General features: G+C 39.6%; 1 protein-coding gene across 2 annotated transcripts; it reads right to left on the bottom strand.

Moving 5' to 3' along the window:
• Positions 1-1,582: 1,582 nt before the first annotated feature.
• LOC105481796 (glia maturation factor beta) lies at positions 1,583-16,447 on the bottom strand. 2 transcript variants are annotated; one of them, XM_071100163.1, is made up of 7 exons: positions 16,311-16,447; positions 11,072-11,168; positions 9,532-9,581; positions 8,475-8,524; positions 7,938-8,023; positions 6,849-6,922; positions 1,583-5,261 (listed from the first exon to the last, which is right to left on the bottom strand). In XM_071100163.1, the coding sequence occupies exons 1-7, from the start codon at positions 16,311-16,313 to the stop codon at positions 5,190-5,192; spliced, it is 432 nt and encodes a 143-aa protein (XP_070956264.1). In that variant the 5' UTR covers positions 16,314-16,447; the 3' UTR covers positions 1,583-5,189. The 2 variants fall into 2 exon arrangements, with proteins under 2 accessions (XP_070956264.1, XP_011739841.1); XM_011741539.2 differs by having other exon boundaries at positions 7,938-8,020.
• Positions 16,448-25,058: the final 8,611 nt, after the last annotated feature.

Here is a 25,058-nt window from a genome sequence, read left to right as displayed (position 1 = left end):
AGTGCTCAGCAGCAACATCTTTAATTGGCTCCCCAACACAGCTAAAACTACACTATACAAGGATACGGTATCCACTCAGGGTGCACCCTCATGCAAATGAGTGCAAAACTGCCTTTGCAAAAATTCTAACAATGAGAAAATTAGGACAGTGAAAGAGGCCTGATCTAATCGACTCCATCCTGCTTCTAACCTCCAAGCTGTCCTGGTTTATTCCTGGGCATGGGCCGAACTAACTTTGGGAAGAATTTAGTTTATAGTTTAACTTTGAAAGAAAGATGATAACAGCCCTTTCCTGAAATAAGCCTCCCTTCTTGCCTGGGGACCAGTCTGCCTTTGTAGGACTAATAAATTAGCTACAAGATTAGAAATAATAATTTAGGAGTCACCGCAGCTGAGGCTGCATGATTCTGGAACCTCCCCAAATTGTTCCTGGGGATAAAAATCACTGTTGTAAAACATAAGGATCAGTGCTTGAGATATTCTGCAGACCCTGTGTTCTGACGCACCACAGGGCTGAGCCTATTTTGAGCCGGTAATCTGGCTCAACCAGTTCTGTGATCCCACCTAGGAACAGAAGACAGCAAGAAAAACCCACTTGACCCCCTACAATTTCATCTCTGATCCGACCAATCAGCACTCCTCACTTCCCAACCCCCTACCCACCAAATTATCCTTAAAAACTCCAATCCCAGAATTTTTGGGGACACTGATTTGGGTAATAAAACTCAGGTCTTCCATATAGCCAGCTCTGTGTGAATTAAAAATTCTTTATTGCAGTTCTCCTGTCTTAATAAATTGGCTCTGTCTGGGCAGCAGGCAAGGACAACCCATTGGGTGGTTACAAGAATGCGCCCATACTCAGAGGCTAAGTGCTTACAAATGCTTCTTCCTGCTGAAAAGTGAAAAGGACAAAAAGACAATAGGTATTATTTAGTGAAATTTAAGAGCTGGCTGTTTGAGTAGGTTAGTGGCCAAATCTGATAAATAAGGAAGATATAAATGTTCCCATGCTTGGGCCAATTCTCCTCGTGAAATTCTTAAAGACAGGAAGGCATAAACTACTCCTTTCATAATCATAACAAATTGTGACTTACAACATACCCAATCACAGGAAGTACATGGCAAACTCTAAAAACTATGTTATTAGTGATTTGTATTCATTCAGTAGACACCTATTAAATACATACCATATAGTACAGTTGGTAATAAAGGTAGGACGGGTTGTCAATGGGTGTTTAATACATAGTGATAAACTATATTCAAAAAAAAACCCTTCAATTTGATTTCTTAGGAAGTATGCAGCTCTCCTAACTTCTAATTCTTTGAAAGCAAGCATTCATCGTTTGAAATAGCTCTCTCTGTCCCTACTATTGTTTACTGACATTTTCTACATTTTAGCATCAGACCAAGTTTTAAAAATTTTTATAACTTATCTTCTCCTTCCACGAAGCTGCCAAATGACTCTTGTTTATTTTGCCTCTCAGTTTGGCCAGATAAAGTTTATGGCTCACACAAATCTAGCCAGGTAGACACCAGTAACTCCACAGGGGGAAAGAGGTGAGTAAAAAAAGAAAAGCTGGAAGTCTTTTAATGTTAACATTTTATTTAAACCAGTACAAGCACCATGCTTAACAAAAGACTGTCCAAAATAAACATGCAATATGAACTAGCAGAGACTGAAACCACAGCTTAAGAAGCTGTGCCAGTTGTTGGTTTTGTTAAATGATGACAGAGAACTGTTAAAATTCACAAGACTAAACCATTAATGTTTCAAGCCTCCTGAATGAGATTATATTGGACCATCTAAATCAGTGGGAACTGCCCTGGCATGTTAATGATCTCAAACAATATTCAAGTAATTATATTTATATGAATTATACTCCAAAAAGCAAGAAAATACAATTTCTATCACAAGCTTACTGTATATGAGCACTGATTTGAAATGTCAAATGGCATAATAAAAACAAATTTCTCAAGAATATTCAGCTTGGGACCATTGGTTTTGAGCGGTCTAGAAGATTATTACATTCTTCCAGAAATACAAAATAAGATTTGTCCAGAAATGTTTGAAACACATCCTCACAAAAGTTGTAATGGCTCAAACTCTATAGATTCCAGTATTATCAGTCTATTGAACAAATAGGGAAAGCAACCATAGTAAGAATACTTGAATTGATAGAATACGAGTTACTCTCTACTTCCACCAAATATCAGCATTTAAACTCTTATGAAAATATCTATTCATCACTAGTCCACATATGGATTAATGACATTGCTCAGGTTTTAAAAGTAGTCCAAACACTTTTTTAAGTACACCTTCCTTAATATCTATATGGGTTGGGGGGAAACGGCCAAATTTAATTTGGCAATAAACTCCCCTAACTGGAAATTTTTAGCTAACGTGTCAGACAAGGATACAGTTTATGGCTACATTTGACTCCTGAAAATAGGAGATAAAAAGGGAGGGAAAAGTGCTGACACACATTTTGCTACACAGATTTAGTAATGACAGTAAAAAATTTAGCAACACGCTCTTAAACAAGAGTATGTTTAACTGCACTAGGCATTTAGTAAACTTTTAGAACTAGACAATTTGAACATTTATTTTAGAAGTCAATTAAACACAAACAGTCAACCAACTTTTTTCCTAATATAATTGCATCAGTACCAGAACAAAGTGATCACTATTCAAAACTCAGACATTTTGGAATTTCAGCATAGTAACCTGAGAAGTTTTCTTCATATGTTTTTTGTTGTCATGGAAACCATACTAAATAATACTGTGATTACCAGTTGGTTCTATTTTGACATTAGATGCTATGCAGAACTTATGCAGGGCCAACAATTTCAAAACTGACTTAGAAGACCACAAAGGAGGGTCCCAGGAAAAAAGCTGCTGCCAAAATGGATTAAGATTTAAGGCTGAATGGGAATGGTTGTACTAGAAAGATACGGAATGTAAAAAACTGCAATTATGAAATATGGAGTTATTATTTGGGAAACGGCAGAAAAAGAGACACTAAATAGGAAACATACTCGAAAAGAACAGTGCAAAATTTAGTAAGATGAAAGGGAAATCTATACAAATGTTTGAGAACACTTTAGGGCATGGGATTTGTAAAATCTCCCCATAGAACAGATGGAATAAAAATGTCCTACTGATCCTCTAACCTCAATCTGTTGTCTTGAAAAAAACATATTATTAATTAGGAGTCAGACAAGCTCAAAAAAGCATGGTTTATCACAGCTCTTTGCTCCTGTTAAAGAGAGTAGGGGAACTAAGAGTTCTAGTGTATGGCAGGTCAACATTATCTGACATTATGGAGGACCTCCAAATTTAAAAACAAACAAAACTAAAACATGCAAGACAAAATAAGGAACTTCATTAAAAAATACATTCTTGCAGCACTAGTTTCTCTTATTGCTGCAAATCAGGTGAAACAAAACCTCATTTCCTTCATTCAAAAACATTAAAAACACTCTCCACTCACTTGGATTACATTTGCATTTCCACAGAATTATATACATGTTATTCACCAACATCAAAATACCTGTTTAAAGAATTCTTAAACTTCCTGGGTGAGCTTTCTCTCTCTCTGGATATTGGAAAAAAGAATCCTTTCCCTCCAAGAACCAAAACAAACACCTACTCTAGCACTTCCTCATCTCCAACTTTCTATTGCTTCCTGACTTCTAAATTAGTGAAGCCAAACAGTGTTGGGAACAGAAGATGTTCTATTCAATATCGCGAAAATTCCAACTATCTTTACTTCTCACAGAAACCTCAAAAATAAAATGCAAAGAACATATGAATGGAAAACATGCCAAAATTTAAATTTTGCTAGTTTTGAGATGACTAAGATATTCTTAATATAAGAATACACGCACCAAGTTTGGTTAGTCTTTAGAGTTTCTAGACCTATTATCAAATTCATGTTCAGTGGTTACTTATGTATTTGTTTTTACAAGTATGCCAAATATCAGAATCCTTGCTTTATGCCAAGAGTACCATCATCTAACAAGACTGGTTTAGTTAACTATTCAGGGATCCAGTTCAGAATATCTTCTGACATTTAGGATATAAGATGTGATTGCTATTGAAGTGTTAATGTTATTAACTATGGCCAAAGTTTTAAGATAATTTTTTCCTATGGCACAAAACTAATCACGAGTATACCCAAAATTATAACTCTCGACTGCCATATATTCATCAATGCAAGCAGATAGTTGGAATTTTTAAAATATGAAGTTGATTTTATTACAAATTTCAGATATACACATTAGAAAATTTATTTGGACCCTTTAAAAAAGTATTATTTTCACCAAATCTGGAATACTGGCAGTGTAAAAGTCTTAAACTAACTTTAAAGCTAACAAATCAAAGGCACAGTATTAACACATTTAAAATAATTAGTGTTCACAGGACATTAAGAGGTGCTTTATAAATAAAGTGTTATTAACCTAGATTCAAAACTGTCTAGAAATGACATAAAAGGAATGAAGCCCTTGATTATTACAAACCACTGATTTCTAAGACTAAGATGCTATTTTCCATAAGGAGAAAAGCTAACAGTCATAATTCTATCTTAAAATCTAACTCCCCAACCTTAAAACCGAGTGATTGATGAACACAGTTTCTAGACTTGATTAAAAAGACACAGGAAACCAAAGAAGATACAGAATTCATGAACGTACTTGTAATGCAGGTTACACGAAATTATTTCATGGCTCAATACTGGGTCACTCAAGTCTTTGACCCCAAATGAATTTCAATGATTTGACAAGTGATAATATGCTATTTTCATAAATAAACTGCTAATATCCAGTATTTGTCAAAAGGAGGCAACTGTTGTCTCTCACAATCTAATATATCCACTTTCCAATGGTGTCTGTAAATAGTAACAAATGCTGAACCATAAGTTATAGAAATTAGTCACAAGAGTGCAAAAAGTCCCTGGAGAAAAGTAGTCCACCTAACAATTACCAATATAAGGAAACACTTTACAAAGTTTCATTACTATGAAGATGATTTCCTCTTTGTTCAAACTTTGCACAAATGAAGAATTTTTCTTTACTGCAGGAAACAAACTGTAAGTAACAGTGCATTTTTAGGCATAAATAAGTATTTATGTCTGGTTCCAGTACGGTCAGGTTAATACATAAATACTTTAGAAACACAGAAGTTCACATTAGTGGAAAAATCCAAGTTTCTCACGTAACCATTCTTCAGTTAGGTCTTCAGTATTTCTTATTTCAAACACCTTTAAAAAAAAAAAATTATACTCATACTTTGACATTCCAAAACAAAAGGCAAATATCTGAGGATTTTTTATATATTAAAAAAATATTTTATATTTGAGTATTATATCCCAAATTATTTTTGGTTATATATTTGAGTATTAAACACCAAATTCTGCTTGCTTTCATTGTTTATGACTTAACCTGTATAAATCAGATATGTCTTTTAGGTAGTACTTCACTTCTTTTAAATGCTAAGTACTCAGTTATCAAAGTACAGCCATCAAGACAGCATTAAACCAAAACTCTCTCAAAAGCACAAATCTACAAATAGTCTAAAAGAGCAGTTCTGTAAATCTTATTTCCTGGAAGACATCCCAAGTATACACAACTAAAATCAATCTAGTGAGGGACTGAGGAACATACGCTGGTATTCCGGAGTCTGAATGTCAAATGGAAATATCGGATGGAGATCAGTCACAAATCTCTATCAAGAATCTGAATCAGGCCGAGAAAGTATAATGCCTATAGAAAAGCAATGTATTACAGCAGAAAGGACGGGATTTGGAGCCAGATGTGAATCCTAAGTCCTAGATAGATCCTGAGCAAGTCATTCATCCGCTAGGTCTGTTTTCCTATCTACAGAATACCTCACAGGGCTGTTGTAAGGATTCAATGAGATTATCTGTAAAAGTAACTTGTAAACTGTACTGTCTCAACTTCAGCACTGTAGGGCATTCCCAGGATTAGAACGGACTCGAGGCTGGTAACAGCTCCTTCTTAACTGCCCAAACCGTTAGAGCAACTCCAGTGCTCCTGTGTTACAAATTAGGAAAAAGTAATGTCTATAAAGCAGTGGTAACAATCACATGGGCTAAGGGGAAACAGCAGAGGGCACTTAAAGGCATTCCAGAGTTGATTATTAAGCACCCAAGGGGAAAATACTGATGCTGTTCTTAAAATAAAACTTGAAATATTGTCTGACACAGTTTTAGCAATATAATATTCTATTTCAAAACCTTACGTGCATATACCTTTTTAACTCAAACTAATATGTGGAAGTTAAATAAAGTCTGAGAGCCAAGTACCTCTTTTACCTTTAACTTTCAAAAATACCATAAAATAGGGACATATTAAATCTTAAAGCAAGTTCTCATATAAAACAGAATGTTCTAACTTTATTAATATTCTTAACAATTTTATATTTGGAAAAATACAATTAACTGCGTAATACTGAATTCCAGCACAGAACGCGGTTCATTTTAGACTATGGTAAAGGGTTCTGAGAAACTTCAATGTTGACCTTTATCTATTAGAAATTATCTTATGGCAGATAAAATAACTTTCAATAGATTTAACAGTTACAGTGGCTTTCTAAAACTGCCTATATTTTGAATGTGATTTCTTCCAATCAACTTACTCAAAAAATACACTTTGGTTCAAATGCTTCTATCTTGTTCTATTTCCAGTTAACAAAAAGCTTTGGCTAACTTACTAATCTGGTCTAAATAACCTTCACCTGCATAAAAAATACTCCTTTAGACTATTTTAGCTATTGCTTTATAGTCTAAAGGAAAATATTGTCTCAACAAGTCAAATATAAATACCACCTTGGTTAGTTCAGCTGTCTGGACTAGCTTATTCTTACTCCCAGCATACATCATCTGTTGTTCAGGCTTACATCCTGGAAAAGAGAGATTAGTGCAGACATGAGACACAGATTTTGAGAAAGTTATGGGTTATCATTATTTTCATTTTTTTAAAATGACACATTTAGGATTTCCTTTGCTATTGAGTTTACAGAATGTGTATGGGTTGCATTTTGAGTCTTACATTGCACACTGCCTACAGAAAGAGATAGTTAAGTTATAAATAAACAAGAACAAGTCTACAGGTTGGCAAAAATAAAGATTCTAGACATTTGTAGATCCTGACTTTTAGAGCCTTGCAAACAATTAAAAACTTTCTGCACTATCTTAACTTTGACACTAAATATCAAGATAAATTTTGTGGATGACTAAAATACACGAGGTTTTGGGATGGTAGTGGACCAGTAGGGCAGGGAGATCTGCTCTGACAAAAGCTTCTCTCTGCTGATACATTAAGTTAAAAATATACTGCAGTGTATTTTGAGTGCTAAGTAAATGATGCAAATTATAAAGTTTGGAGAATAGCTCAGTGAGTGCAGTTTTTATTGTGGGCCTGAACAGTGGTGACAGAAGTTCTGGTGATAATGAATTCCTTAAATACCAGTAAACTATTTTAATACCCAATGTAAATTACTCTAGGACCATTCTCAATATTATAAGCATATCACTGTTAACTACTATTTAAAAGAAACACAAATACATACAATTATATGTGAAGTTCACATTTTTATAAGATTAAAATATAAAAAGAAAATACTTCTGATATATTAAAATGTCATCACGCTTCAAAATCCTTAAAATATATGTGTGATTTGAGTCAACAATTACATGTCTAGAAATTTATCCTAAGAAAATAAGTTCTAAGAGATGATGCTTCATTCTTTCTAGGGATGCATGCACACAGGCACATGGACATACACAGACACAGACCCTCCTCAATTTAGGTTATTCAACACTGTCCATCTTTAAAAACAGCATAAAATTTGTCTAGTATAAAATGGCTTAATCGGATCTCAGCCAAATATATGTTATTTAAAGAAATTCACTTACCAACAGGACTGGAGAAAATAAAGCACAGAGGATATGAAACTCTTCCATCATCATGTTGATATTTATAACTATACACAATGAAGGTTTTTCTCAAGTTAAAGAAACTAAAGTTACTGCTCTGAGACAGGTATTTACCAACACCTGGGGAGCTACTGAGCTGCAAGTTTCTGTCCTATTCTTTTAGGCCACATCTTTATTACTATCTTTCCACAAAATTAAATGGGTCCCAAGGATAAGTTATAAAATCACATAATCTCTCAAAAAAATAACTTTTTAAAGTACTGGTTTAATACAGATTATTTTCTTCTCAATTTTTATTGTACACATGTTATAATAAAGGAAATAGTTTAAAAAAGAAAATTATTCATCCCATGAATAAACCAACTTTTCGTTTTTCCTAGTCTAGTATACGCATACATATTTTAATTTGGCTGTGATCATGACACAGAAGGATACTTTCAGATTTTTAACAAATGAGTTCACAAACAGGTCTGACCACTAAAGAATAAATCTTTTAAAGCACTAAGAAAAGGATATCGAGGTTGTCGTTCAGGTAGTTCATCTTTAAGTTCATCTGGTGAAATGCCCTGGCACCACAGAGAAAAGCAACTTTTAAACATTTTCTTACCCATAAGTCCTTAAGAGATACACCAAGCACCCATTCTACTAACAGTTATACATTTATTACCACATGCTACAAAATAAAATTTTATCTTACTAAATTATACATAAACTCGGGTTACTAAATTCTCAATCCAATCAAAGCCTCCTTCTGCCCACTTGGTCTAGCTCCATTTATTAACTAAATATGGGGCTGGGAGGCACAGATTGTATGCTTATGTTCCAGCTGTCAGGAAATACAGAATGACATAAGCCAGTATCTTAGCAGCAAGAAACAATGTCTGATTTCAAAAGAAAGAACTCAATTCTTTTTACTCTAGTTACTTAATTTGACAAACTAGATATTTAAATTGTAGGGTTTCAGGTTTTATGTACTAGTCAAGCAAATTAGAAGCAACTTATAAAGTTGACTCACTTCTTACTCGGTATACAACCCCAACTTATACCACTTATTTTTTTTTTTTTTTTTTTTGAGACGGAGTCTCGCTCTGTCGCCCAGGCTGGAGTGCAGTGGCCGGATCTCAGCTCACTGCAAGCTCCGCTTCCTGGGTTTACACCATTCTCCTGCCTCAGCCTCCCGAGTAGCTGGGACTACAGGCGCCGCCACCTCGCCCGGCTAGTTTTTTGTATTTTTAGTAGACACGGGGTTTCACCGTGTTAGCCAGGATTGTCTCAATCTCCTGACCTCGTGATCCGCCCGTCTCGGCCTCCCAAAGTGCTGGGATTACAGGCTTGAGCCACCGCGCCCGGCCCTTATACCACTTATTACACCGGACTTCACTAATGCTTTTAAAGAAGGTAGTTAAATTAGCAATATAACATACTACACAATTAGCACATGCTTTTATGCATAATGAGCATGTATTTAAAGGAGGTTCAAAACTCGTTTTAGAAGCACATGTAACTAATATAGCATCTTTTGAGAAATAATAATTACTTAACTAGAAAATTGTATTTAGTTCATTGAACAAACCTCAAGCTCCTCATCCAGTACCACCAGGCGTTTATCCTTGTCAATCTTCACTAAAATAAAAATCAATTATGAATAAGCTGGGATTCTAATGTGACCTTGATCCACCCAACCCACACAATCTCAGCCTTTTTTTCAGACATCTAAAATTAAAACATCAAGAAACACAAGCATAAAACTCATTCACAGTTTTAGTATACGGTTTATTAGCTAGCTTTGCTTTTCAAGCAGTCAGCTTTTAAAAGCTTTTACCCATAATTCCCAGTACCTAATTTGCTTATTTAGAACTTTATGTCAGTTTCTTACATTTCCTGTGTATATGAAGAACTTTGTAACTCAAATGCAACTTCTAGATAATAAGGTCTATATGCAACATGGTCAGAACTGCAAGCCTGAAAGGGTAACTGTAACTGAGACCATGATATGCAACATGGTCAGAACTGCAAGGGAAAAAGTGCCTGATCAGGGATTAAAATAGAGAAACCTCAAAATTCCTGGCTTCTCCAAGGTCAGGATTTCATGGCACAGTATCATTATTCTGAGAAAGTGAATAACCAAATAGAAGTGATAGATATATTCAAATATATCTAATGTAATCCAAAGCTAAATCAAAATAAGTTTAGATACTCTATGCCTCTATTCTTTCCTGTTGGTCTGGCAAAGTTGACTGTGTTTGGTTTTGCACGAATTTCATAGTAAATCTTGTGAGAGATAATATAATCTCAAATAGTTTCAGCTTTTACAGTAAAATAGCACTAACACACATTTTCACTTTGATTTTTTTTTCACTTTTAAGAACCATATGTCGACATTGTAGTATTTATTTGTAATGAAATCAGAATTCATGACAAGTTGTCATGACCTCTGATTATATCAGATCTGCCAGATGCATCTCTGTTAAGCATGGTCTCTAGAGTTTTACATTTCCACCCCCTCATCCTTTCCTCATCTTTCTAAATCACTACCTACATATTAAATACTGCCTATGAATACAAGGGAAATCTGCATAATGTCAGATATAGCTCACAGTGGGAGAAGCAATATGCAAATCACTCTTTCCATTTTCAGAAGACAGTGCCAGTGCCACTTAAAAGTACTCTTCCTGAAACCGGAGTTCAAGTCTACAACTGGAATAATGCCCAAAGTCACTCTGCACACAATGCTGAACTTTGTCATTTTAGGTGTAGGCAAAGGTTTCTTTTGAGGATGAATGGCCAGGCTATTTTTAGTCCCCCAAGAAGGATGGGTTGGATAGGTCACTGCAAATGGGAATCCTCATTTCCCAAGGACCAAGACGACCGCCTTCTCCAGAGCTGTACAAGCAGCTGAGAAAAGGACTATGGGGGAGGTGGGACAATCCACCTCTGTTCTGTGACATTAGAATTAGCTGTTACTTATTTTTTAAAGTGATCTAAAGGTGGTGGTGGGGAAATGAAATAGAGGAAGTAACATTGCTTTCTAACGGTGCAGTTCATGCAATGTAGCTACAAGATTGAAAACAAATTAAGACCATGTAACTTTGAGGCAATCACTTTTAGCTTACTTATAATAGCAGCATTGTTCGTTTCTTTGCGAAAACGAAACTTTCTCAGCTTTTCCACTAAATCTTCAGCAACATCACAAACAACCAAAGACTCGCTCTATAAAAGAAAAAAAAAACACATATAAAATGCCATGACTTCAATATAAGTACATGTTAAAGTTATGAAACCTAATACCTTTATAATGCATACTGACATTCACAAATGTCAATTAAGTGAAAGCATTAAAGTGAAATACATAAACACTTAAAAAAACTTTAAAATCAACCAACCTTTGGATCTACACTGCTTAATCCTACACATCTGTTCATCTCATATATGTAAGGTACACTTTAACTTTCTCTTTGGCTAATGAATGTCTCAAAAACCAGACACATAATAATGTGCAATGTCATCAGAATTGGAGAGGAAGAGAAGAATATGAGGAAAGTCAAGAATCACTGTCTGCTGTTAGAAAGGAAGTCAAGCATACTATTTTTATACAGTGAAGGAAGAACAAGAAAATAATCTGATTATACTTAGAATTAATAAATTATTTTTTGTCCTCACAATTACAGGGGAAAAAAACAATTCAAGCAACGTAAGTGTTAAAAACCCCATAAGAGTAAAGACCAATAATATTTTATATTATAATTAAATGATTATGGAGATATAAAAAGGAGCTACTAAGAATGTGCATAAGAAAAGCAGAGACAAAAAGAAACATTGCAATTGATACCACAGAAATACAAAGAATCATTAGAGACCATTATGAACACTACACTCCAACAAAATGGAAAACCTGGAAGCAATGGATAAATTCTTGGACACACACAATCTACCAAGACTGAACCATGAAGAAATAGAAAACCTGAACAAACCAATAATGAGTAACGAGACTGAAACAGCAATAAAGTCTCCCATCAAAGAAAAACTCGGTATCTGACAGCTTCACTGCTGAATTCTACCAAAGATTTAAAACACCACTTCTACTCAACTATTCAAAAAAACTGAAGGGGAGAACATACCTCCAAGCTCATTCTACAAGAACACCATTACCCTGATAACACAACCAGAGAAGTATACAACAAAAAAAGAAAACTATAGGTCAATATCCTTGATGAACATAGATACAAAAATCCTTAACAAAATACTAGAAAACCAGATTCAACAACACATTAAAAAGATCATTCACCATGATCAAGTGGAATTTGTCCCAGGGATGTAAGAATGGTTCAACATGGGCAAATCAATAAATGTGATATATTACATTAACAGAATAAGAAAAATCATATCATTTCAAGAGATGCTGAAAAAGCATTTGATAAAATTCAACATCCTTTCATGATAAAAACCCTAAACAAATTGGGTATAGAAAGAATACACCTCAAAACAATAAAGTCCATATATGACAAAGCCACAGCTGACTGCACAGCACACTAAATGGGGAAAAACTGAAAGCCTTTCCTCTAAGTTCTGGAGTAAGACAAGGATGCCCAATTGTACCACTTTTATTCAACATAGTACTGGGAGTCCTAGCCAGAGCAGTTAGGGATGAGAAAGAAATAAAAGACATCCAAGTTAGAAAAAAAGAAGTCAAATTATCCTTGTTTACGAAAACATGATCTTATATTTAGAAAAAGCTAAAGATTCCATTAAAAAAAAAACTGTTAGAGCTGATAAATGAATTCAGTAAAGTTTAGGATACAAAATCAACATACAAAAATCAGTAGCATTTATATACAACAACAGGAAACAATCTGAAAAAGAAATCAAGAAAGCAATCTCATTTACAATAGCTATAAAAGAGCTAGGAATAAATTTAACCAAAGAAGTGACAGATCTCTACAATGAAAATTATAAAACACTGATGAAAGAAATTGAGGAGAACATACAAAAATGGAAAGATATTCCAAGCTCATGGATTACAAGACATAATATTGTTAAAATGTCCATACTAACCCAAAGTGATCTACAGATTCAAGGCAATCCCCATCAAAATAGCAATGACATTCTTAACAGAAAGAGAGAAAAGATCCTAAAATTTTTAAGAAAACACAAAAGACTGGGAATAACCAAAGTAATCCTGAGCAAAAAGAACAAAGCTGGAAGCATTGCAGTACTTCAACATATACTACAAAACAGTAGTTACCAAAACAGCATGCTCCTGGCATAAAACCACACACACAGGCCAATGAAACAGAATAGAGAACTCAGAAGTAAATCCACACATTTATAGCCAACTGATTTTGGACAGAGATACCAAAAACAAACACTGGGGAAAGGACACTCTCTCCAATAAATGGTGCTGGGAAAAAAAGACCTCAGGCTGGGCGCGGAGGTCGAGGCGGGCAGATCATGAGGTCAGGAGTTCGAGACCAGCCTGGCTAACATGGTGAAACCCCGTGTCTACTAAAAATACAAAAATTAGCTGGGCGTGGTGGCTGGCGCCTGTAATCCCAGCTACTTGGGAGGCTGAGGCCAGAGAATCGCTTGAAACCGGGAGGCGGAGGTTGCAGTGAGTGGAGATGGTACCACTGCACTCCAGCCTGGAGACAGAGCGAGACTCCATCTCAAAAACAAAAACAAAAAAACAGAAACAAACAGACTGCAACTCTCAGCATACATAAAAATCAAATCAAAATGGGTTAAAGACTTAAATGTAAGACCTGAAACCACAAAACCACTAGAAAAAAAACACTGGGCAATTGCTTCAGAACACTGGTCTGAGCAGATTTTTTTGAGTAAGACCTCAAAAGCACAGACAAAGCAAAGCAGACAAATGAGATCATATCAAGCTAAAAAGCTTCTGAGAGGAAAGAAAACAAACAGAGTGAAGAGACAACCTACAGAATGGGAGAAAATATCTGCAAATTCTCCACTCAACAAGGGATTAATAACCAGAATATGTAAGGATCTCAAACAACTCAATAGCAAAAAATCCCCATTTAGTCCTAATAATAGTTAACATGTATCAAACCCTATGAGAGTAACACTGTTATATCCTTTACATAGATTTCCCTTTATGCTCAAAACAATCTCACCAAACAGATACTATTATTACTCCCATTTTGCAAGAAACTAAGGTTTACAGAGGTTAAGTATCTTTCCCCAATTACATAGCTAGTGGAGCCAGGATTCAACCCAGGCAGCCTATCTTAACTCACTCTCTTAACCACTACAAAGGAGGTGGTGACAGATTGGATACTGGGGTTGGGGGTGGGGTGTGAGTAAGCAAAAAAAAAAAAAAAAAAAAAAGGGTTACCAAGATAACTCCTACGCTTCTGGCTTGTATAACAAATTGTCTTGTATAACACACAGAAGACCAGGTTTGAGGAGAAAGGGCATGAGTCCTACTTTGGACAAACTGAGGTGGCTTTGAAGCGCCCAAGTGGAGGAAAAGCTTCCCAGGGAATGGTAACTAAATATTGAAATATTAATATATAGATCTGGGGCCGGGTGCGGTGGCTCACATCTGTAATCTCAACACTTTGGGAGGACAAGGCAGGTGGATCACTTGAGGTCAGGAGTTCCAGACCAGCTTGGCCAACATGGTGAAACCCCGTTTCTACTAAAAATACAAAATTAGGCCGGGCGAGGTGGTTTACACCTGTAATCCCAGCACTTTGGGAGGCCGAGGTGGGCGGATCACGAGGTCAGGAGATCGAGACCATCCTGGCTAACAAGGTGAAACCCTGTCTCTACTAAAAACACAAAAACAAAATTAGCCGGGCGTGGTGGCGGGAGCCTGTAGTCCCAGTTACTTGGGAGCTGAGGCGGGAGAATGGCGTGAACCCAGGAGGAGTTTGCAGTGAACCGAGATCGCGCCACTATATTCTAGCATGGGCGACAGAGCGAGACTCCATCTCAAAAAAACAAACAAAAACAAAACAAAACAAAATTAGCTGGGCGTGGTGGCACATGCCTGTAATCCCAGCTACTTGGGAGGCTGAGATAGGACAATCGCTTGAACCCGGGAGGCGGAGGTTGCAACGGCCGAGATCGCGCCATTGCACTCCAGCCTGGGCAACAAGAGTGAAACTCTGTCTCAGAAAAACAAACAAACAAAAAAGTACATACAGATCTGGATTGGATCTCAGAAGCAAGGTCTTCTGAGCTGTAAATTCACAAGTCATCTGAATATAGGTGTTAACTGAAGCCATAGTTTAGGATAAAGAATACATAATGGAAAATGAAGGATTAGGATGAAACCAGGGACTCCTTCGAGCATTGTCCAGGGAAAGGAGAATGGTCTGCAAGGGAAATAGACGGACCAACAGGAGAAGTAGGAGGAGCTCTGTATCCCAGAAGCCAAGGGGGAAGAATGAAGGAAGGGAATGCTTCAAAAACAAGAGAGTGTAACACTCTGGAATGCAGCTGAAAGGTCACAGAAGATGAAAACTGAAAAGAATCCATTCGATTCAGTGACCATGACAAGATCTATTCGATGAAAGTGGGTTCAGAATTGAGTGGATGGGCAGAGAGAGCAGTGTTTTGTTGTTTCTAATGAAATTTACGCATATTAAAAAACCTAATGGGATGGATCCAAAAGATCCTTGATGGCGATTTATTTAATTCTCCACTTTATTTTTATGCTTGGGGTCCATCCCATGTAAGAACAGAAGCCAGAGCCCCCAGAACCAACAAAACTAAAGCTTTTGACAATTACTTTAAGCCCAGTGCCAAAGCTTTGGGTCGAAAGGTTTCCAACTGCCACAGGAAAGCAAAGATAAGGAGAAATCCTCTGTAGGAGGCTAGGGAAAGGAGCAGACAGAAAGAAGCTAAGGTGAGGCCGAGAGAATTCAATCAGAATTCGAGTCCTCCCCCAAAACGCCGCCAGGTGGAAGATGCTCGAGGCCCACCAACCCCTGGAACCTGGCCACGGCCCTGGCAGGGAAAGCGGGATTTGGGGGAGCCCTCCGATGGGGCAGTCTCCTTTCCCTCCAACCTACAGCTCAGAAGCTGAAGCCCTCCATCCCGAAGGGCCTTCGAGGGGCCTCCCCAACCCCCCTGCTCGCGGAAGCACCCTAGTCCCATGGCCCCCTGGGCGGGTCCACCCCGGGCCTGGCTGGAGGATGCTGCCCTGAGGCGCGGCGGCGGAGGCCAAGTACTCTGGCTGTGGGCAGTGGCCAGCCGCTGGGGCGGAAGCGGCTGCCGAGCCCTCCCGGGCGCTGCCCGCCGCCGCCGGCTCCGGAAACCCGGAAAGCCCAGCAGGTCGGCTCGCCCAGCCCTCCGGCCCCCGCCCTCCCAGCGGCAACTCACCATTTTCCTTCCGGCCGTCAGCGGCCTGTCGCCTTCACTCGGGCGCCTTTAAGAATGGCACGGCGGCCGCCTCCCTTCCTGCCCCGGCGCCTGGCCCAGTCGCCCCCACCTATCAACGCGGCCTCAGCGGGCCGGCACGTGACGGCGGACGGCAGGAGGCGCGGCTCAAAATTAGCCAGAATGCGAGCGCCTGATTTTTTTTTTTTTTTTTTTTTTTTTTTTCTCCCTGCGCCCTCTACAGGAGGATGCTCTGCCTGGCTGCAAGTGAGAAACCAACCCAAGGTGCATACTTAAAAGTCATGGGCGGAGCTTGCAGTGAGCTGAGATCCGGCCACTGCACTCCAGCCTGGGTGACAGAGCAAGACTCCGTCTCAAAAAAAAAAAAAAAAAAAAAGTCATGCCAGTTTTCCGGACCTTAGTAACAGTCTTCAAGCTCTGAGAGCATGTTCCTGGTGACATCAATGTTTTCAATGGTAAATGTGTGTACTGACCGCAGCCTACCTTCCAAATTTGATCTCCCTCAAATCTAGGCACAACTCCTTTCCTCCCACCCTCTCCAGAACCCCACCTCTGACCATTGCTGCCTTCCAGGACTTAGTTAATATCTCTCTCTCTCCCTCTCCTTCCCTCTCCCACTCTCTCCCTCTCTTTCTCCCGCCATTCCCTCTCCCATTCTCTCTCTCTCTCCCTCCCCCTTTCTCTCTTTCTCTCACACACATTTCTTCTCTCTCTCTCTCTCTCTCTCTCTCTCTCTCTCTCTCTCGTCTTGTTCTGTTGCCCAGGCTGGAGTGTGGTGGCACAATTATAGCTCACAGCAGCCTCAAACTCCTGGACTCAAGCAATCCTCCTACCTCAGCCTCCTGAGTAGCTGGGACTACAGCCGTGTGCCACCACACACCCGGCTATTTTTTAAATTTTTTTGTAGAGATAGAGTCTCCCTATATTGCCCAAGCTGATCTTGAACACCTGGCCACAAACAGTCTTCCTGCGCGCCTCCCAAAGCGCTGGGATCACAGGTGTCAGCCACCATGCCCAGCCTCTTTTCTCCGTACAAGTTATTTATTAAAGTATGAATGAATGATGATTGGTGCTTCAATGAACACTCTTATGGGCCACTGCCTAAGTAAACATCAAGAAGTCTCTGTACCAGAAGCAGACTTAGTGCAACAACCAGATTAGAGGCATGAGCCACCACACTGATGGGGTGGCCTGCCCCTCCACACCTGTGGGTATATCTCACCAGGTGGGACGAGAGACTGAGAAAAGAAATAAGACACAAAGTATAGAGAAAGAACACTGGGCCCAGGACACCGGCACTCAGCATACCAAGGACCTGCACCAGCACTGGTCTCTGAGTTTCCTCAGTATTTATGGATTACTATTTTCACTATCTCAGCAAGAGGAATGCATCAGGAGAGCAGGGTGATAGTGGGGAGAAGGTCAGCAAGAAAACATGTGAGCAAAGGAATCTGTGTCACGAATAAGTTCAAGAGAAGGTACTATGCCTGGATGTGCACATAGGCCAGATTTATACTTCTCTCCACCCAAACATCTCAGTGGAGTAAAGAGTAACAAAGCAGCATTGCTGCCAATATGTCTCACATCCCGCCATAGGGCGGTTTTTCTCCTATCTCAGAATTGAACAAATGTACAATCGGGTTTTATACCAAGACATTCAGTTCCCAGGGGCAGGCAGAAGACAGTGGCCTTCCTCTATCTCAACTGCAAGAGGCTTTCCCCTTTCACTAATCCACCTCAGCACAGACCCTTTACTGGTGTCGGGCTTGGGGACGGTCAGGTCTTTCTCATCCCACGAGGCCATATTTCAGGCTATCACATGGGGGGAAACCTTGGACAATAACCGGCTTTCCAAGGCAGAGGTCCCTGTGGCTTTTTGCAGTGCATTGTGCCCCTGGTTTATTGAGACTAGAGAATGGCGATGACTTTTACCAAGCATACTGCTTGTAAACATTTTGTTAACAAGGCACATCCTGCACAGCCCTAGATCCCCTTAAACCTTGATTCCATACAACACATGTTTTTGTGAACTCAAATTTGGGGCAAAGTGGCTGGGGCAAAGTTACAAATTAACAGCATCTCAGCAAAGCAATTGTTCAAGGTACAGGTCAAAATGGAGTTTCTTATGTCTTCCCTTTCTACATAGACACAGTAACAGTCTAATCTCTCTTTCTTTCCCTACACACACCCAGCAGAAAATAGTATTTTAAAAATACTCAAAAACAACAGACAAGACTAGAGTCTACCGGCAGGTGTATTATAATATTTCTCTCTTCAGTCTCTCATTTTTATCAGAGACAAATCAAGGTAGGACCAATTTGTAAAATAAGTTTTAGTTTTATTATACTTGGCCTTATTATTTGTATAAAGTGCAGCAAGAATAATTATTTGCCATACAGGCTCTCTTTTAAATTGACTTTGTTGGAACTTTTTCCATGAGGAATCTCAGATGAGACTTTTTAAAGCCTTGAGCAGGCTGGGCTGCAAATACCTGTATAAACTGGGTGCATTCCTCTCCTCTGGACATCCTAAGATTACTTGGAGCTTCTGGGCCTGTTAGAAAGTGACATTATTGGATGGGTGCAGTGGCTCACACTTGTAATCCCAGCACTTTGGGAGGCCGAAGCAGACAGATCACTTGAGCCCAGGAATTCGGGACCAGCATGGGCAACATGGTGAAACCCTGTCTCTACAAAAATTACAAAAAAAAAAATAGTGGAGCATGGTGGTGTGCACCTGTGGTCCCAGCTACTCAGGAGACTGAAGTGGGAGAACTGCATGAGCCTGGGATGCAGAGGTTGCAGTAACTGGGTGACAGAGTAAGATCCCCTGTCTCAAAATAAATATAATAAAAAATAAAAAGAAGGTGACATTCTGTACATACCACAGATTGGGAACTCTGTATAGGGACTGCATAGACTATGAGGCCAGTTTTCCTAACGGACTCCTATGGGCTCTATACGTCAACTTTGATTCCCTAGTCTATTTATATTTGAAAGCATGTCATTTCAGTGAAAACCTTGGTAAAACAACCAGTGTTTCCAATTGTGTTCTGTTATCAAAGAAACAGATTCTTATTGCAATTATGCAAATAACTATATTGCCATAAGTTAAGAATACTCAGGAATAGTTTCCAAATTCTGGAGAAGTCAGATAGAAAGAAATATGCTTGGGCGTGGTGGTGGGTGCCTGTAGTCCCAGCTACTGGGGAGGCTGAGGCAGGAGAATGGCGTGAACCCGGGAGGCGGAGCTTGCAGTGAGCCAAGATTGTGCCATTGCACTCCAGCCTGGGCGACAGAGTGAAACTCCATCTCCAAAAAAAAAAAAAAAAAAAAAAGTGCTCCAATTTTTGTTCACAGGATTATACCTTACTCAATTGTTAAAAGCCGTAAAAAGCTCAAAAGAAAAAAAAAGTTTTCTTGACTCCACAAAACAAAAAGGATCAGCAACAGTTCAAGCAAAAACTCATAAAATGATTGTTTTAATCTTTTATTAGTTCCGTCCACGTAATTAACTTCTGTTCTTGATATTTGACACCTTAGCTCTCCATGAGAGCCTTGGAAGTTTTTCCCTCTATTCTAATGACCCAGTCTCCAAAGTTATCGGAGAACCATATTTAAGAGTATCCATCAGTCTTATAGCTGATTATAAACTGCCTTTTGAAAAGGATCAAAACAAGATAACAGGCCAAGTGAGGTGGCTCAAGCCTGTATTTGCAGCACTTTGGGAGGCCAAGACCAGAAGAAAGAATTCAACTGAGGGGCAGAGGCAGAAGTAGAGACCAAGGCAAGTTTCAGAGCAGGAGTGAAATTTTATTAAAAACCTTTAGAACAGTGAGAAAAGGAAAGAAAAGAAGGCACGTACAACTTGGAAAAGGGCCAAGCAGGCACCTTGAGAAACCAAGGGCAGCATCTAACCTTGATCCTAGGGCCTTTATAGGCTGGCTCCTTTCCCACGATTCTTCCTTTAGGGTGGGCTGTCTACACCCGCAGTGTTCCCCTTACCCCGGGAAGTGCACACACATGGTGTGTTTAGGATGTTGTATGCATGCCCATCTGAGGCTTTCTTCTTTTTTCCGGTGGAGTCCCCCCTCCTCCCAAAGTAATACAAAGTAATACTCTAACATTTTGTCTCGTTTTTCTTTTTTTTTTTTTTTTTTGAGATGGAGTCTGGCTCTGTTGCCAGGCAGAAGTGCAGTGGCGCCATCTCAGCTCACTGCAACCTCCAACTGCCTGGTTCAAGCAGTTCTCCTGCCTCAGCCTCTGGAGTAGTTGTGATTACGGCATGCACCACCACACCCAGTTAATTTTTGTACTTTTAGTAGAGACAGGGTTCCACCATGTTGGCGAGGATGGTCTCAATCTCCTGACCTCCTGATCCGCCTGCCTTGGCCTCCCAAAGTGCTGGGATTACCAGCGTGAGCTGCCCGCGCCTGGCCGCCATTTTGTCTTGTAATGGGCATGCCTAAGAAGTTGTTTCTCCCTGGCGCCTGCATTCAATTAACACTTTAGTGGAACAGTGTGGACCATTAGGAAATAGTCTCTCCCTGGCATCAGCGCCCAATTTATCACTTTTAAGAGGCAATGTGATAATTGTCAAACCATCACTCCAAGTTCCTAGTGGGTGGGGGAGAGCCCTCTCCTGCCCCACCCATGCCGGTCTAACTACCTGTAACAATAGAAGGAGTTCATGACTTTAAAGCATCTAGTAAAGACAGTGTCTGATCTGCCTAATTTAGACCAAATGCCTAAATTTTGAAGATGTTTTTATTTTATTAATAATTTGTAAAACTGTCTGTATTTACCATCGATTACTAAAATAATGTGGACTAAAATGCATTAAAGCTTTTATTTTTTTGACCAAACATTTTATTTAAGCACTAAATTTTCTTTAAGCCAATTGATTAGAGCTCTTTTATATAAACATTACACACACCACATATAAGCACAGACACAGACAGACGCAGGTCTAGTAGGGTTATACATTTTTCATTTGCCAGTTTAAGTTTTTCTTTCCCATTTTAGACTATCAGTCTCTTGATTACCTGTTTTCTGCCTTAAACAATTGTCAGCTAGGCAACCCTAAATTTGCATTTTTCAAAAGACAACTCTTAGGTGAAACAAGATACAGAATTCACCTTTTACTCAAACCAAGAAAAAATGGCATGAGTAAAAGTTAAGATGGCCAAGAAAAGCAGACATTCTTACACATCGAGATTTCCTTAAAGATGTAAATTTTGAAAGTTGGATTACTGGATTTAGAGTGGAGCCTTTTAAGGAACAGGGCCAAGAAAGCATGCAGTTTCTAAGACTAATAGGTGAGCACAGCTGAAAGGCAGAACAGAACCCCAGAAACCAAGGAGCTCATTTTTATACCAAATTTTGGGTTCTCAAAAAGAAGAAACCACTACAGGATGCGATAGTGTAATGCTTTCACAGCGTATTTCATTGTTTTTTGTTTTGTTTTGTTTGTTTGTTTTGAGATGGAGTCTCCCTCTGTTCCCAGGCTGGAGTGCAGTGGCACAATCTTGGATCACTGCAACCTCCACTTCCCAGGTTCAAGCAATTCTCCTGCCTCAACCTCCCTAGTAACTGGGATTACAGGCACATACCACCATGCTCGGCTAACTTTTTTGTATTTTTAGTAGAGGTGAGGTTTCACCATGTAGGCTAGGCTCGTCAACTCCTGACCTCAAGTGATCCACCCACCTCAGCCTCCCAAAGTGCTGGGATTACAGGCGTAAGCCACCATACCCAGCCCACAGTGTATTTCATTGTAAGGACATTTTCTGAAGCTGCTGGACAACCAAATACCTATCAGCCAGCTCTGCAATCAGCCCATGTCACATTCCATACCTTCCAGGTGCACAAGAGCCTGTTTTTCTCATCGAAATGTGCAAAGAAAGGGGTATTACCCTGTAATAATAACTGTTCACTGTAAGCAACTGTCATTAGCCATCCCTAAAAGTGTATTTCCTACCTATTACATACAAAAGTTTTCTCATAAAGCAAAATAATTTTTGATGCCCCCAACGGTAAAACAGATCAGGTAACACAATGCAAAACAGAGCAAAGCCTTCGATTTTAAGAGGAACCTGTCTGTTTACAATTCTTGAGGTTCCACGAAGACAAAAAATTTTCTCCCAAAACAGGGTCTGTGGCACCTCTCATGTTTTTCCCAAGGAGTCCCAGGCTGTCAGAAATTACCTTAGGTCCTCTCATGTGGATATACAGGGTGGCAAGAAGACAGAAGTAAATGGAGAAACGATTCAGTCAACTGAGAAGAAAAACTACATTGTTTTTTCCAAAAAACAAGACCCAAGAAGAGAAAAAAGCCTAAAAGCCTTATAAAATTAAGCTGACTTTTAACCATAGAACTCTTAAAAACAAAACAAAAAACTTGGCCAGGTGTGGTGGCTGATGACTGTAATCCCAGCACTTTGGGAAGCCCAGACGGGCCCATCACTTGAGCCCAGGAGTTGGAGACCAGCCTGGCCAACGTGGCAACACCCTGTCTCTACTAAAAATACAAAAATTACCTGGACATGGTGGCGTGCACCTTTAGTCCTAGCTACTCAGGAAAATGAGGCAGAAGAATCACTTGAACCCAGGAGACTTAGATTGCAGTGAGCAGAGATCATGCTATTGCATTCCAGACTGGGTGACAGAGTGAGACTCTGTCTTAAAAAACAAAACAAAACAAAACAAAAAATGCCAGAGGTATCAGCTGTTTGTCCTAGATAACAAAGATTTAAAAATATACTTATATTTTTTGAGAAGGAGTCTCACTCTGTCACCCAGGCTGGAGTACAGTGGCGTGATCTTGGCTCACTGCAATCTCTGCTGCCTGGGTTCAAGCGATTCTCCTGCCTCAGCCTCCTGAGTAGCTGAGATTACAGGTGCACATCACCACACCCGGCTAAGTTTCTGTATTTTTGTAGAGATGGGGTTTTGCCATGTTGGTCAGGCTGGTCTGGAACTCCTGGCCTCAAGTGATCCACCCGCCTTGGCCTCCCAAAGTGCTGGGATTACAGGTGTGAGCCACTGTGCCCGGTCATCTCTGTCTTTTAAACCTTTTATATATATGTATATGTCTCCCAGCCCCTACTCCCCCTTCTCCAGTCCCTGCAAAGGTATTTTCCCTAGTGAAACCAATAAGCCTTAACTAAAGCTATGACTTAACCATGAGTGTATGAGGTGTCTTCAAAGAGATGTCAAGTGGTTTTTTACATTATCTAGAATCACCCCAAAGGTAGCTTAGAGAAAGGAAAATTCAAGACACAAAGTCAGAAGTTGTTTATGGAGGGGAAAAGAATCAATAAATAGCAAAGATCAGACAAATAACAAACCAGAAAGGACTCATTCCCTGGGAATTGAGCCCAAGCGGCCCCTGTGAAGGGGGAAAGCCTTAGCTACTGAGCTAACGCATGGGGTAGTTACCATGCTCTTCTCTGAAGGAGCCTAGAGCAATCATTTTCAAGCCTACATAGGATTTTAACTGCTTGACAGGATTTTTTGTTGTTGTTGTTTTTGAACAGAGTCTTGCTCTGTCCCCCAGGCTGGAGTGCAGTGGCACGATCTCGGCTTATGGCAAGCTCCGCCTCCCTGGTTCACGCCATTCTCCTGCCTCAGCCTCCCCAGTAGCTGAGACTACAGGCACCCGCCACCACGCCCAGCTAATATTTTTGTATTTTTTAGTAGAGACGGGGTTTCACCATATTAGCCAGGATGGTCTCAATCTCCTGACCTCGTGATCCGTCCCCCTCAGCCTCCCAAAGTGCTGGGATTACAGGCGTGAGCCACTGTGCCCGGCCACTGCTTGACATGATTTTTAAGGCTAATCATGACATTATTATGTATTCTTCTTTTAATTTAAATCTTTTTGAAAAATTGTTAAGAATACGCGATCTCTGAAGTCCTTTTTCTCTGAATGGTATACTTAGTTCCGATAGAGACTCAATCCAAAAGCCTTTTAGAGCCCAGATGGTAATCTTTCAGTTTTTTTTTTTTTTTTTTAATCATATAAGCAAAAGGTATTTCTAGAGAGACGGTAAAGGAGGCATCTTCATGGTCCCCAACAATTCACTCTCAGAAATGAGCTTAAGATAGCAAAAGATGACAAAAGTCCCATATGGATGGGACATTTTAAGACAAAACTCACCCCAGGGCTTGACACTTTTGGACCAAGAGTGTGCTGACTCATCTCAAACTCCCGGTCCTTTCAGACTGGCCTCCTGACATGAACCCAAAAATTCCTGCCCTCTGGATGGAAGAGACCACAAGAGAGTACCCCCACATGGTCACAAGGTCATGCTCCCAAGGACATAAAACGAGATGAGAGAGAAACTTCATCCACTTTTTGGTTCAGGGATCCACAGCAAAGTTTGTAACTAACCAGTTTGCCAGGGTGCTGAAAGCAGCGGGCTTTTCTAAGTTCTAAGCCTGCGTTCTATCCTGTGGTATCCTTCTCCTTGACAGAATGACATAGAAAGACAAATTCATAGCACAAAGAACACCAGATTCACTACAATCTAAAACTTGTCACACAAATCCCTGTTCCCATTAATTAAAACCTTGCAGAGAAGACAAATGGTGATTTTCACTATTCACTTAACTGGTTTGCACAGAGAGAGGGAGGCCAGAGGCCTGGCTAGTCAGGAATCCTTACCCTTCAGAGGTTTGGGTTATCTTTCTCTGAATGACTCAGGTGACCCTGCTCTCTGTGCCATAC

The sequence above is a fragment of the Macaca nemestrina genome, chromosome 7 (assembly GCF_043159975.1).
Source record: "Macaca nemestrina isolate mMacNem1 chromosome 7, mMacNem.hap1, whole genome shotgun sequence".
NCBI classification, from domain to species: domain Eukaryota; kingdom Metazoa; phylum Chordata; class Mammalia; order Primates; family Cercopithecidae; genus Macaca; species Macaca nemestrina.
The sequence above is the reverse complement of the archived record's forward strand: the minus strand, read 5'-3'. Positions and strand labels throughout refer to the sequence as shown.

Excerpts from the sequence above, each read along its gene's own strand:
- LOC105481796 (XM_071100163.1), bottom strand. Across the intron at positions 9,582-11,071 it reads GAACAATGCTGCTATTATAA|TGAAGATTGACAAGGATAAA; the intron begins GTAAGCTAAAAG and ends TTTTTATTTTAG. Across the intron at positions 5,262-6,848 it reads AGACAGCTGAACTAACCAAG|GTGTTTGAAATAAGAAATAC; the intron begins GTGGTATTTATA and ends TTTTTTTTAAAG.